The sequence below is a fragment of the Amphibalanus amphitrite genome, unplaced genomic scaffold (genome assembly GCF_019059575.1).
Source record: "Amphibalanus amphitrite isolate SeventyFive unplaced genomic scaffold, NRLGWU_Aamphi_draft 000563F_arrow, whole genome shotgun sequence".
Classification (NCBI taxonomy): domain Eukaryota; kingdom Metazoa; phylum Arthropoda; class Thecostraca; order Balanomorpha; family Balanidae; genus Amphibalanus; species Amphibalanus amphitrite.
In genome coordinates, this window is record NW_024882057.1 from 279,133 (window position 1) to 294,226 (window position 15,094).

At 45.1% G+C, this 15,094-nt stretch overlaps 1 protein-coding gene across 1 annotated transcript in view; it reads left to right on the plus strand.

Moving 5' to 3' along the window:
- Nucleotides 1–14,711, plus strand: part of LOC122393926 (synaptotagmin-7-like) — a 220,442-nt gene extending 205,731 nt beyond the window's left edge. The window contains 1 exon segment of the mRNA XM_043390406.1: nucleotides 12,872–14,711. Coding sequence (XP_043246341.1) covers nucleotides 12,872–12,972 — 101 coding nt within the window. The 3' untranslated portion in view covers nucleotides 12,973–14,711.
- The last annotated feature ends 383 nt before the right edge of the window (nucleotides 14,712–15,094 follow it).

Sequence of the window (15,094 nt, forward strand, 5' to 3'; positions counted from 1 at the left end):
CACGTGCGCACGTGCAGGGTGCCGCTTCCAGATCTCGAGAACGGCTGGACCGATTGTGCTCAAAGTTGGTACATCGCTATAGACCGGTTAGTAGGGTGCCGTGCAGAAGTCAGTCGGAGGTACCCCCTCGAAATTTCGCACGTGCAAGGCCCACCCTCTCGCTCGCTCCGTTAGTCGCCCCGAAAGGCGTCATACTGGTAAATTATATGTGACGAATTATAACAAATTATACTGAATAGCATGCCCCTTTTTACGGTCTTGTGCTCATCGTGGTTCCATAACGGCTACCCGAAGATCTGTCTCTTTCAATTGCATTTATCCTTGATAACTATCCCATTGAAGTGGTTTGTACATTCTGTAATTGGTTACTACGTTTTAAAGAATTGTTCTCGTAAATATTTAATTGTTCTTGTTGTGTTGAATCGTTGCATTTAATTTTAAAGTTGCGTTCAAATTTGACTTCCAAGTCATGTTTTTATCAAAGCTTGGGAAAGGAAATTATCTGCCAGCCCAAAGTCGTGAAATAGTGCACCGTGTGATCTTTTTTGTAAAGAAGAAGCGGCAGCTCAGGAGTTTGCTACCAACGATGAGGTCAACGTGCTGATACCTCTGGCGCAAATTCATCGACGTGTGTGCCGTATGACAGGCGTAAGCATACAAACATCACAACGCATCGCAAAGGAAGCAAATAAAGGCCCGCTCGCGACCCCCGGCGCACAACCTGGTCTCTGAAGACCCCCAGCGGCGCACAGCCTGGCAGGGAGTGGTCTCTGAAGACCCCAGCGGCGCACAACCTGGCAGCAAGTGGTCTCTGAAGACCCCAGCGGCGCACAGCCTGGCAGGGAGTGGTCTCTGAAGTGGACGATTTTGATATATGCGCGCTGAGGACAGTGTACGGTATGTACCAAGCAGGCGAAAATGTGACGCTGAACTCTCTGTTCGAGAAGTCAAAGTCCTGCCTTGGCTTCAATTTATCCCGCAGCTCGCTTCGCAAGCTTTTGCTTAGAGCAGGCTTCTCTTTCAGGAAGATCGACCAGCGCAAAATACTTATGGAAAAGCCAGCCGTAGCAGCCGCCAGAGTACGTTATCTTCGGGCGATTCGACAGGTTCGCGCTGCCGAGCCTTCCAGGCCGATAATTGACGAAACATGGCTTAAAGGGACCCTCCCACCTTCAAAAAAGTTAATGAATTGGCATGAAAGTGATGTCCCTTGGTTCAGAAAGAGCGAAAACGAATATCTACCAAATTTCACCGAAAAATATTCACTGGTTTTCAAGATATTAGGCTTTTACTTTTGTTTACTTTTTGGTATCTCCCCTGTTACTAGCGACTTTATTTGGAAGCAATAATTTGGCAGCCTTAAAGTGCGGCAGACGTTGCGCGCAAAGCAGCGTATACCACCACGTGTTAACGATGGTTTTAGTCTAAGATTTAAAAATCGTTAGATCTCCGCTGACGTCATAAATTCTAAGGGGGCATTCCAATGCATTAGCCCCTTAGAATCCGAAAACTGCAAGTTTGAAATGCCATATCTTCGAATTAAAGCATTTTTCGATGTTGTGAGTGCCCAAACCGGTATTTGCAGGCCATGGCCACCTACTTGGCTATCTCAACTCAAAACTAATGTTAAGGTGGGAGTGTCCCTTTAACCAATATGACTTTGAGCAGCATGCATGGCTGGACAAGCAAAACATAGACGGCAATAAAACAGTGATCGGAAAAGGAAAGCGATCGATCATCGTACATGCAGGAAGTGACCAGGGTTTACGTGCATCAAGTGCTATGATATTCAGATTCACTTTCAAATGCACATTCAAAAAAACTCACCAAATGCAAAGTTTTGGCTACCATCGTGTAGCCAGGAAAGCCCTGATTCTGAAAATATATGTCCCAATACATGACACTCAATAGTTTACGAGATATACCTGTTTTCCTTTTGAAGGTCATTCAAGGTCATATAGTGGCAGGTCATCACAAAAACTCACCAATATACACCAAAATTACAGGATATATAGTCCAAAGCAGCCTCCATCGAATGGTGGTAGTCACTATTCATGACACTTCTGCGTTTTTGGTACAGGGGCCATTTTTATTTTCAAATGCCTATCTCGCTAATGTTAACACTGCCTGACTTAAAGGCCAATAACTCCTAAAGTACATCACCGTTCTCTTTCATCTTTTGGTGACACGTTAGCAAGGCCCTAGGGCAGTTTTTGGTCAAGTGCCTACCCATGACGCCTTCTCAAATCGTTTGTACGCGGGTTTGAAAATTTGATATTTTTGGTGATACGGCCAAAGTCAACAAAAAAGAACTCACCAATATGCACAAAAATTACGGCATATATAGTCCAAAGTGACCTCCATCGAATGGTGGTAGTCACTATTCATGACACTTCTGCGTTTTTGGTACAGCGGCCACATTGATATTCAAATGCCTATCTCGCTAATGTTAACACTGCCTGACTTAAAGGCCAATAACTCCCAAAGTACATCACCGTTCTCTTTCATATTTTGATGACACGTTTGCAAGGCCCTAAGGCAGTTTTTGGTCAAGTGCCTTCCCATGACGCCTTCTCAAATCGTTTGTACGCGGGTTTGAAAATTTGATATTTTTGGTCATACGGCCAAAGTCAACAAAAAAGAACTCACCAATATGCACAAAAATTACAGGATATATAGTCCAAAGTAACTTCCATCGAATGGTGGTAGTCTCTATTCATGACACTTCTGCGTTTTTGGTACAGCGGCCACATTGACATTCAAATGCCTATCTCGCTAATGTTAACATTGCCTGACTTAAAGGCCAATAACTCCCAAAGTGCATCACTTTTCTCTTTGATCTTTTAGTGACACGTTTGCAAGGCCCTGGGGCAGTTTTTGGTAAAGTGCTTACCCATGACGCCTTCTCAAAACTTTTTTACGCGGGTTTCAAAATTTGATTTTTTTGGTGATACGGCCAAAGTCAACAAAAAAGAACTCACCAATATGCACAAAAATTTCGGCATATATAGTCCAAAGTCACCTCCATCGAATGGTGGTAGTCCCTATTCATGACACTTCTGCGTTTCTGGTACAGCGGCCACATTGATATTCAAATGCCTATCTCGCTAATGTTAACACTGACTGACTTGGACGGGTATAACTCCAAAAGTACATCTCCGATCTTGTTAAACTTTTAGTGGCACGTTAGCAACGCCCTAGGGCAGTTTTTGGTCAAGTGCCTACCCATGACGCCTTCTCAATACTTTTGTACGTGGGTTTCAAAATTTGATTTTTTGGTGATACGGCCAAAGTCAACAAAAAAGAACTCACCAATATGCACAAAAATTACGGCATATTTAGTCCAAAGTGACCTCCATCGAATGGTGGTAGTCGCTATTCATGACACTTCTGCGTTTTTGGTACAGCGGCCACATTGAATATTCAAATGCCTATCTCGCTAATGTTAACGCTGACTGACTTGGATGGGTATAACTCCAAAAGTACATCTCCGATCTTGTTAAACTTTTAGAGGCACGTTAGCAAGGCCCTGGGGCAGTTTTTGGTCAAGTGCCTACCCATGACGCCTTCTCAAATCGTTTTTACGCGGGTTTGAAAATTTGATTTTTTTGGTGATATTGAGAAGGCGTCATGGGTAGGCACTTGACCAAAAACTGCCCCAGGGCCTTGCTAACGCGCCACTAAAAGTTTAACAAGATCGGAGATGTGCTTTTGGAGTTATACCCATCCAAGTCAGTCAGCGTTAACATTAGCGAGATAGGCATTTGAATATCAATGTGGCCGCTGTACCAAAAACGCAGAAGTGTCATGAATAGGGACTACCACCATTCGATGGAGGTCACTTTGGACTATATATGCCGTAATTTTTGTGCGTATTGGTGAGTTCTTTTTTGTTGACTTTGGCCGTATCACCAAAAAAAAATCAAATTTTCAAACCCGCGTACAAAGGTATTGAGAAGGTGTCATGGGTAGGCACTTGACCAAAAACTGCCCAAGGGCGTTGCTAACGTGCCACTAAAAGTTTAACAAGATCGGAGATGTACTTTTGGAGTTATACCCGTCCAAGTCAGTCAGTGTTAACATTAGCGAGATAGGCATTTGAATATCAATGTGGCCGCTGTACCAGAAACGCAGAAGTGTCATGAATAGGGACTACCACCATTCGATGGAGGTCACTTTGGACTATACATGCCGTAATTTTTGTGCATATTGGGAAGTTCTTTTTTGTTGACTTTGGCCGTATCACCAATGATATCAAATTTTCAAACACGCGTACAAAAGTTTTGAGAAGGCGTCATGGGTCGGCACTTGACCAAAAACTGCCCCAGGGCCTTGCTAACGTGCCACTAAAAGTTTAATAAGATCGGAGATGTACTTTTTGAGCTACACTCATCCAAGTCAGTCAGTGTTAACATAAGCGAGATAGGCATTTGAATATCAATGTGGCCGCTGTATCAAAAACGCAGAGGTGTCATGAATAGCGACTACCACCATTCGATGGAGGTCACTTTGGACTATATATGCCGTAATTTTTGTGCATATTGGTGAGTTCTTTTTTGTTGACTTTGGCCGTATGACCAAAAATATCAAATTTTCAAACCCGCGTGCAAACGATTTGAGAAGGCGTCATGGGTAGGCACTTGACCAAAAACTGCCTTAGGGCTTTGCAAACGTGTCATCAAAAGATGAAAGAGAACGGTGATGTACTTTGGGCGTTATTGGCCTTTAAGTCAGGCAGTGTTAACATTAGCGAGATAGGCATTTGAATATCAATGTGGCCGCTGTACCAAAAACGCAGAAGTGTCATGAATAGAGACTACCACCATTCGATAGAGGTCACTTTGTACTATATATTCTGTAATTTTTGTGCATATTGGTGAGTTCTTTTTTGTTGACTTTGGCCGTATGACCAAAAATATCAAATTTTCAAACCCGCGTACAAACGATTTGAGAAGGCGTCATGGGTAGGCACTTTACCAAAAACTGCCCCAGGGCCTTTCAAACGTGTCACCAAAAGATGAAAGAGAACGGTGATGTACTTTGGGAGTTATTGGCCTTTAAGTCAGGCAGTGTTAACATTAGCGAGATAGGCATTTGGAAATAAAAATGGCCCCTGTACCAAAAACGCAGAAGTGTCATGAATAGTGACTACCACCGTTCGATGGAGGCTGCTTTGGACTATATATCCTGTAATTTTGGTGTATATTGGTGAGTTTTTTTGATGACCTGCCACTATATGACCTTGAATGACCTTCAAAAGGAAAACAGGTATATCTCGTAAACTATTGAGTGTCATGTATTGGGATATATATTTTCAGAATCAGGGCTTTCCTGGCTACACGATGATAGCCAAAACTTTGCATTTAGTGAGTTTTTTTGAATGTGCATTTGAAAGTGAATCTGAATATCATAGCACTTGATGCACGTCCAGGGTTTTGTGGATGGCGCCCTGCTGGCATTTTGGACAGACGGACGCGATGATGACTATCATCGCTCCATGAACGTGGACGTGTTTGAGACGTGGTTCACAGACCATCTCAAGAGAGTGCCAAAACACAGCATGATCATAATGGATAATGCGAGTGAGCATTGTCGCCTAGTGCAAGCCTAGTGAATAAGGCACCTACGATGGGCTAAAAAAAAAAAGAGGAAATCTGTGACTGGCTGACCAAGAACGAAATTGAATTCGACGAGGACATGTTGAAGGTGGAGCTGCTCGCTCTAGTCAGGCGAAGAAGACCAGAAAAACGGTACGTCGTAGACCAGCTGGCTGAGGAGCACGGGCACAGTGCCCTCCGCCAGGCGCCGTACACATGCGAGCTGAGCCCAATCGAGCTGATCTGGGCTCAGTTGAAAGGTTACGTGCGTTGGCACAACACCAGCGGTCGGCTCTCGCAGATAAAGGAGCGTGTACAAGCGGGAGCTCAAGTTATTGGCCCAGGCGCATGGCACGACTGCCAACATGTCATCACAAAAGAAGAGCAACAATGGCAACAAGAAAAGGCCATGGAGCGCACACCCAGCCTTATCGAAATTAATGGAGACTCGAGCGACTCTAAGGAGAGTGAAGCTGAGACGTCAACGGAATAAGTGACCAGCCACAGCCACACACTGTCATCAATTAGCAAACTGTCGAGTCAGATATCGCCACAGACCAGTGAATTGCCGACATATGTAGGTATATCGTCAACATCCAATGAACTACAGGGTGTCCGGAAAGTTCTGGTGCTTTTCAACATCGAAAACAAATTCCCCTGGTTCATAGATACTAAACAATAGACCTAAACAATGACGAGGGACACCAAGCCACATACTTCTAGAAGCTTAGTGCTCATTCAGTGCAGCCATCGTCTGCGCCGATGACAGCCTCGACGCGGGGGCGGAAGAACCTGCGGTTTTTAACGATGTATGACATTTCCAAATTCCGGGTCCTCTCGTGGATACCATCAACCTTGACTACCTTGAACCCTTTTCTGCTCTTGGGCAACTGTTAGGTCATGTGACGTTATCATTGGTCACCAAAGTTTTTTTTTTCTAATAACTCCGTACAGGAATAAGATACAGCCGCGCGAATGGTCTCTAATGTGTTCAGCTCGTCAAGGCGCATCGATTGATATACATGATGACCTTGAAGCACGTGACCTGAGGTAAACCTTTGACCTTGACCTTTTGAGGTCAACACATATATGATTCGATGCGAATTGACGAGAGGAATAATATATTCCTGCCCGGGGCCGGGATGATTCAATAAATGTCACCGAGGTTTTTTAGCGAAAACTCCGAGGGCCGTCAGGCCCGAGGTGATTTTGCTAAAAAAAGCGAGGTGACATTTATTGAATTCCCGGCCTTAGGGCTGGAAGGTGTTTCCCATACCTGCCAAAAAGCTCACAACTATATGAAAGTGACGTCAGCAGCCGTGTGGTTCAACGTGTTTAACCACACCCCTTGAACCACACGGCTGGTAATATTAAAGCATTGCATTAAACTTTGAAAAGTGTGGTACAGTGCACGTGCCGTTTAAATGCCTGGATGTCTCGATTTAATCATGCAATGTAGCAGGTATGGGAAACGATGGTTCCATCAGTTTGTTCCTAGCTTGGCCACTTCGAAAGTTATTCGAGAACTCTTCATTTCCAGCGCCGCCATTTTGACCTTTTTGACCCCTGTGACGTCATCTTTCACCTGACCAGAAAATAATCTTGGTAAAAATTAGACCTTGTCCGTGCGTCGGTGCGCGGGTTAAGTTGACCTGATGACCTACCTTTATGTGAGTGCCTCAAAAAATTTCACACATGATGCGAAATGGATGTATCATAAGCTATACCAAATTTCGCGGCACCGCGCGCCGTGGTTTTCTTTACACACGCAAAAACTGGCAGGTGTGGCCAAGAAAACGCCCCCCCCCCCTCCGGGCGAGGGTTAACCCGCGCCGGGCTGGGGGGTGTTTGAACACCCCCTGCGGTTTTTGGCACACCTGTTCGTGCATCTTTTCCGCACATGTTGTGAAAATTTCAGACCCAGGTCGCCTAATGTCAGGACACCAGGTCACGCCAAGTGACCTCACCTCAGAAAAAAAATATGATATCGGTGACCTAAGGTCAGGTCAATTTTGCAGCCTCTCCATTATAAGTCAATGGGAGAAAATTGAAAAGCGTCGGTTTTGCACGAACGCTATTCTAGACACTCTCAAACATCGAGATGTAGGTGAGATTGACACACTGAACCGGAAAATGGCAACTGTGACCCCTCGTTATGTCCCCGAGGTCATCTCAGGTCACGAACAGAATCTAACAGTTTTTCGCTAATAACTTCTGATAGAGGGGGCATTCCACGATAGATCGTACCACTTTTTTCCAATTTGATACCCTCATCTCTCGGAATTTGACGAGAATTGGTCTCAGGGGTAATCAGGGGCTCTGAATCCACCTGTAACAATTTCAGGCTTATCAGATAAGTATTTTTGAGCTATGGTGTATAACATTTTTTGGATCTTGCTTTGCAGCGCTAAGTTTGGCGGTCTATAACTCTAAGACTGATTATTCAAATGCCAAATTTTATATAACATTGAACTTGCAATGAACCAGAGATTAATATGCACTTTTGAAATATCGAAAAATACGCTATTTTTGATATATGATATATGGAGTTTTCTTTCATTTGCATTTTTTGGACCTTGAGACCAAATGTTTTTGAATTTTTATTTCTTTAAAAAATAGTTGACTCATATTTAAGAAGCATGCAAAAATTAGGAAGGTGTTCTTTCTATAAATGTATATATTTTACGTCACGATAACGGTTTCGAATAGTGATTTCGGGAGGGGAGCTTACAAACGGCGTGGTAAAGTTGCCTAGTGACATCACGGGCTACTGAAATTTCAATTGAAGTCTGAGTCATCTGAAAACATGAAAAGAGGGTTCATCCAACCCTCTTTCCTATAAGCGAGAGAGTGAAAAAGGCTGTTTGGTTCTGACGTTGTTTTGGACGCCAATGACCATAGCTGTCCGAGATGAAAGTTACAGGACGCATACATGGTGTCCTACAGAGGTCTCGCTACTTGTATATCTGGGAATTTTTTAAGGTCACATGAGGTCAGGTCGGTCACGTGACATCACTGTTAAAAGTCAATGTGGAAATATAAATACTGTTATTTTGGCGCCGAGAATGATCTATAACTATCTCACGTGCATGGTATCGTGATTTCATGCATTCCTGGCAAAGTCCAATGCTTCACTTTTGAATTGTTAACCTTGCGTGACGTCATTTATGACGTCACTAGGGTGATACGAGTTTTTCGTCAATAACTCCCGATCAAATTGAGCTAGAGAGTCGGGAAAGCCACCAATGGACTCGGGAAGACCTTCCAAATCGAATGATATGCCATATGATACCCTTTGCCCAGCTTCGTGACCTGAGGGGCTCTGACTTGACCTTGACCCGAGGTCAACTACTTAACTTGACGTCACCCTAACAAAAAGTATACCATTCGACGCACCTGAGCTAAGCGAACACAATGATGCTAAAATCGCGGCTCTGCGGTTATTTTTTGCGAAGTCATTTACTTAAAATCGAACCCGTAACTTCAGTCACTTGACCTGACCTCAGACGCTACCAGTTAACTTGTGACCTTAAAGGGACCCTCCCACCTTCAAAAAGTTAATGAATTGGCATTAAAGTGATGTCGCTCGGTTCAGAAAGAGCAAAAACGAATATCTACCAAATTTCATCGAAAAATATTCACCTGTTTTCAAGATATTAGACTTTTACTTTTATTTACTTTTTGGGATCTCCGCTGTTCCCAGCGACTTTATTTGAAAGTGCGGCATTTGTTGCGCGCAAAGCAGCATATACCACCGCGTGCTACAAAACGTTTTAGTCAAACATTTAACGGACGTTCGAAAGCCTGATGACGTCATCAGATTCCCGTAATGGTTAAGAGATAGGGACCACGCTGGTCCCACGCTGCAAGTAAAGGGAAGAAATTTCTTGAACACCATAAAGCTGCGGGTATTGCGACCAGGATAAATGGTGGTTTCTGAGCCTGGCCGCAAACTTGGCTATCTCAACTCAAAACTAATGTTAAGGTGGGAGGGTCCCTTTAAAATCGGGTACCAAATGCTGCAACTTGTAACGGCACACACGCTCGTTTTTTCTGCGAGGCTCTAGCTCTATTAGAAGCGAAGCGGCGTGTTGGGGTCGTATCAACCCCTCCGAAACCCACTTTGTTTGCGGGAAAATGAGGAACTTATAGAAAGAACACCTTTCTAATTTTTTGGATGTCGATTTGCAAGGACTTGAAGGTTTTTTTTTGAAAAAATAAAAATGTGTAAAATTTTGGTCCCAAAAGTCAATAGAGGCAAATGAAACAAGATTAAGGTTTTTGTTCAACAATGAAAATTTTTCTTTGGAATTTTAAAAAAGTAATATTAATTTTTGCTCACATCGCAAGCTTAAGTGTTGTTTACCGTTTGTTGGTTGCCTAACCCGTTCTTGAGTTGTAGGCCATCAAACTCACCGTTACAAACCGAAGTTAAAAAAAATGTAATGCAATATAACGCAAAAAGTTTTGATCTGAGAAGTGTGATATTTTGCCAGGCGTCTTTGGGGCCTATGATTACCCCTAGGACCGATTTTCATTAAAATCTGAGAGATGAGGGTGACGGGCCTGGTGCGATCTATCGTGGAATGCCCCAGAGGCATGCTAAAGCGCTGAAAACGCCTTTTATGTGTTCAGCTCGACGTTGCGGATCGACTGATATGCAACATGACCTTTTCCGGTCAGGTCATGACCTTGACCTGAGGTCAAATTTTCGAGTTGACCTTTCTAGGTCAAATTATAGCTCATTCGACGCGTATCGACGAGAGGAACACGTACACGATGCTGGCAAAAGTAATGTCATGGCTCTTTTGAGTCAAAAGTTTTTGCCGAAAAAAACGTTTTTCGTAAAAACGGTTATTTTTTAGCTTTTGCCCTCTGGAGGCTAAACCGTTGACCTGAGGTCAAATCTGAGAACATTACTCAGAAAGGTCTGTAAAAGGGCTATCGAATGCGCTTTTCCGCGGCGCTGTAGCTCTATCGGTTCCCGAGATAGCTGTCGGCAGTTTCCAAAATGTTGAAATAGTCAACATTTTACCTTTGGTGACCTCTGGTGACCTGACCTTTGACCTGACCCAAAAAATGACCGAGTGTTTTCGTCCTTATTTTGGACGTTCTTTCGAGTGCCGCTTACCGCGTGTCACTACGTGGCCTCGGAGCCGAGTTAGAGCCGAGAACGAGGGGGTGTTCAGACACCCCCCCCCCCCGGCCCGGCGCGGAATCTCAGAGCACCGGCCCGGCGCGGGTTAAGTGGATGAGCAAGACCCCAGAGCTTTCTTCTCCAGCTCTTCCATTAACAGATTTGCCACTACAACAATAACCGGGCTGCCCATCGCTGGGCCCTTTTTCTCTTTGTAAAAAGCGTCATTTACTCTTTTAAAGTACAACCACAGATCCAAGCACAGACGAAGTAGCATGACAATATCGTTGTCATCCATGTCAGTGTGTGCCAGAACATCACTGTCACCCTGCCCTTCCTCAGCCTCTTTCTTTGCCACATCACAATCCACATCAGTTGGGACCGAGGTGCATAGCGAAGTGACATCGAATAAGACCATGTTGTCATCCTCGTTCAAGTTCAGAGACTGCGCAAACTTAAACTGCTTCGAATCTTTTGCGTGAGAGGAGGCTTTCCCTACCAGCGGGGCCAGAATACGGGATAGGTGTTTCGCTAAAGGGTAAGTTGCTGACCGATCATGGAGACTATAGGTCCCATAGTACGGTCGTCAAGTTAGATGTAAGCGAATCCTAATCTATAATCTAAGATTCGGAATCAGGTGAGCCCCTACGATTTGGACCAAACTTGGTCAGTAGATAGAACGTAACGTCCTGATTACGATGCACCCAAAATCTAAGCTCGGCCCGCCATATTTACGAAGTTACGGATGTTTGAATTTCAAGGTCATTCGGGAGAGCCCCTACGATTTCCGTCAAAATTTGTGTACGGACACTCTAGATGCTCCTCATCACGAATATCACAAAATTTAAGCTCGGCCCGCCATATTTACGAAGTTACGGAGGTTTGAATTTCAAGGTCATTTGGGTGAGCCCCTGCGATTTCCGTCAAAATTGGTATACGGACATATTACATCCTCCTCATTACAAATATCATAAAAGTTAAGCTCGGCCCGCCATATTTTTCAAGTTACGGAGTCACAAAGTTACGGAATTTCAAGGTCATTCGGAGAGCCCCTCCGATTTTCGTCAAAATTTGTATGCGGACACATTACATGCTCCTCATTACGAATATCGTAAAAGCTAAGCTCGGCCCGCACTATTTCAAAAGTTAGAGATGTTTGAATTTCAGTGAGTTTCAAACGTCAGTAACTTTTGAAATAGTGCGGGCCGAGCTTAGCTTTTACGATATTCGTAATGAGGAGCATGTAATGTGTCCGCATACAAATTTTGACGAAAATCGGAGGGGCTCTCCGAATGACCTTGAAATTCCGTAACTTTGTGACTCCGTAACTTGAAAAATATGGCGGGCCGAGCTTAACTTTTATGATATTTGTAATGAGGAGGATGTAATATGTCCGTATACCAATTTTGACGGAAATCGCAGGGGCTCACCCAAATGACCTTGAAATTCAAACCTCCGTAACTTCGTAAATATGGCGGGCCGAGCTTAAATTTTGTGATATTCGTAATGAGGAGCATCTAGAGTGTCCGTACACAAATTTTGACGGAAATCGTAGGGGCTCTCCCGAATGACCTTGAAATTCAAACATTCGTAACTTCGTAAATATGGCGGGCCGAGCTTAGATTTTGGGTGCATCGTAATCAGGACGTTACGTACTATCTACTGACCAAGTTTGGTCCAAATCGTAGGGGCTCACCTGATTCCGAATCTTAGATTATAGATTAGGATTCACTTACATCTAACTTGACGACCGTTCCCATAGTAGGAACTAGGAACAGCCGGTTTATGAACTTTTGGTAGCCCATAGAAGAGCGGTGTACTCATTCTTGGATAGGTGACCTTTCCTTTCTACAGATTTCCGAGCATCGCCTACTTTACGGGTATAAGAAGGCGTAGGATCCTTTGGTAACTGTTCATAGGTGTCCACATCTGACGTCATCGATTTCCTCCCCCCCCCCCCTTGTAGGGTACGCTCGATTGAATCCCCATTCTGCAGGGCTCGTTCGACTGAATCTCCCCTCCTCTCCCCGTGCAGGTCACGCTGGACTGAACCCACAGTGCGGTGCGGGGTAACATTGTGCCCTTCTCACCGTTTGTTCAACTATATAACCGTACCTGTAACTGCCTCTGTTGTCAGGGAAAGGCGGCACCGGTCAGCCAGAAGTCAAACACTGGCAGGACATGATCTCCAAGCCGCGTCAGACGGTGGTACAGTGGCACAGACTCAAGGGAGAGTGAGCGTCGGTGGGCCAGCGCCGCCGCCGGCACGTCCACGTACATACCCATGGCTAGTGAGAGGAGGGCGGCGCGGCAGCCCGGCCGCGCCCGCGCCGGTACAAACGGCACGCCGCGCCGGCCGCCGCCGCGCAGCCGTCGGCCGCGGGGGGCCAGCCGCATGGCCCGCTGGGCCCAACCCCATCTACGAATGTCTGACAAAGTGCGTGTTCATGGGGAGAACTCGGACGCAGCTGGTGGAGTTCGATCTCGGCTTTCTGCTGTTAGTGACTGTGAAGGCCAATTTTGTTCGCCTGCGCCGACCAGCGCCGTTGTGCTTGTACCGCGTCTGTGTTGGTGCTGCGAAACTGACTGCCGACTGGGCCACGTGTGTTCTAGTTTAGCCTGAACCTGACAGTAGCACTGTGACGCAACCACATGATCGTTTTATGTTTCGTTTACCAACGAATTTCAATGAACATCGACGTCAGATTAGGGCGAAGAGCCAATGCATTCACAATGGGTCAGTGAATATGTTGTTTAGCCCGCCAGCAAAAGAGTTGGTTGGTCAGCCCACCTAAGATTCTTACAGATCAGGTTGGGACGCGAGTCACGTGATCCTTTTTCTGCTTTTCCCAACCCTACTCACGATTTTCATAAGCCTCGATTTATTCCTTGCACAAAAGCGTTTGTAGTTATCTTATATACCGGAAACGGGGGTGACTTTGCCTTGACTTTGCCGGGGGTGACTACCAATTTAGGGATGACCAAGATTTTCGAATTTGCAATTTCAGTTCGGCTCACCTTTTTCCGATGTAAAATTGAATTTTAATGTGGGATGTCCTCTTGCAATTTTTTGATAAAAACACTCCTTTCGTAGTAAATTTGCACATTTGCACCCTCGCCGGACCTATTGGTTTTCTATATGCGCCCCGGCCGAGAATGAGAGGTTGGTACGACCCCCATCGCCGTTTCGCCCCTAATTGAGCTAGAGTCTTGGGGAAAGAACGAGCGTGTGCGCCGTTACAAGACGCAGCGATAGGTATCCGATTTTAAGGCCTGAGATTAACTGGTGACCTCTGAGGTCAGGTAAAGAGGCGCAAGACCTGTTCGGTTTTTGGTGAATAACTTCGCTCAAAATGGTCGCAGATCCACGATTTTGTCAGCATCGTGTTTTGCTATATCAGGCGCGTCGAATGGTATACTTTTTGTTCGGGTGAGAGCAAGTTAGGGTGTTGACCTCGGGTCAAGGTCAGGTCAGGTCCCCTTAGGTCACGACCTTGATCAAAAAAGGTTATGCCGCATATCATTTGATTCGGCAGGTCTTCCTGGGTCCATTCGTGACTTTTGCGACTCGCTAACTCAATTTGATCGGGAGTTATTGACGAAAAACTCATATCACCTTAGGTATTTGATACACTCTTTATTTGGCTTATCACAAAACAGGATGGAATGAGGACAGGTGGTGATATTACGCAGATTGTTCAGCATTTGCATAACCTTTTCCTCCCAGTTTGTTTTGCCCTTCCAAGCGCAACTTCTTCGACTCTTCTCCCAAGCTTCTCCACTTCTACCGTGAGACTCTTCTCCTAGATGATCACTGGACTGGAGGACTGAATCTTGCATTGGATTTCAGTCACTGCGCCAGGATAAGCGGAACCAGCTCCTTCACGGTCTCTCTCACACCGATCTTCTTTCTCGCTCTTTCTTTTTCGATCATCAGCTGTTCGTATATCAAAATTCCTCTTTGCAACACAGCCCTTACGGCTGGTAGCTACTTCATTCTGGTTAACCCGGCGGCCGCTGGGCCTCCGCGCCACCCGCCGGCCGCTGGGGGGGGGGGGGGCATATAGTTGCCCCCCTTTACTTCTGCGACGATATCGTCGCAACGCGAAGAGATAGAGAAGCGAAACTTTGCACACATCTTTCTGAATACCTAGCCGAGGTTGTGTCCAAATTTGGTGTCGATCCCATTTGAAGTGACGTCACAGTGACGTCATAAGTGAAATTATAGATTTGCGACTCTCATATTCCTCACGATACATCAGATACATGGGACCGAATATAAAGGGTCAATTATTGGCCAGAAACTAGATGGAAGTGTAGTTAGATGTTTTAGGATGACAGCAGGTGCTGTCTAGTTCAT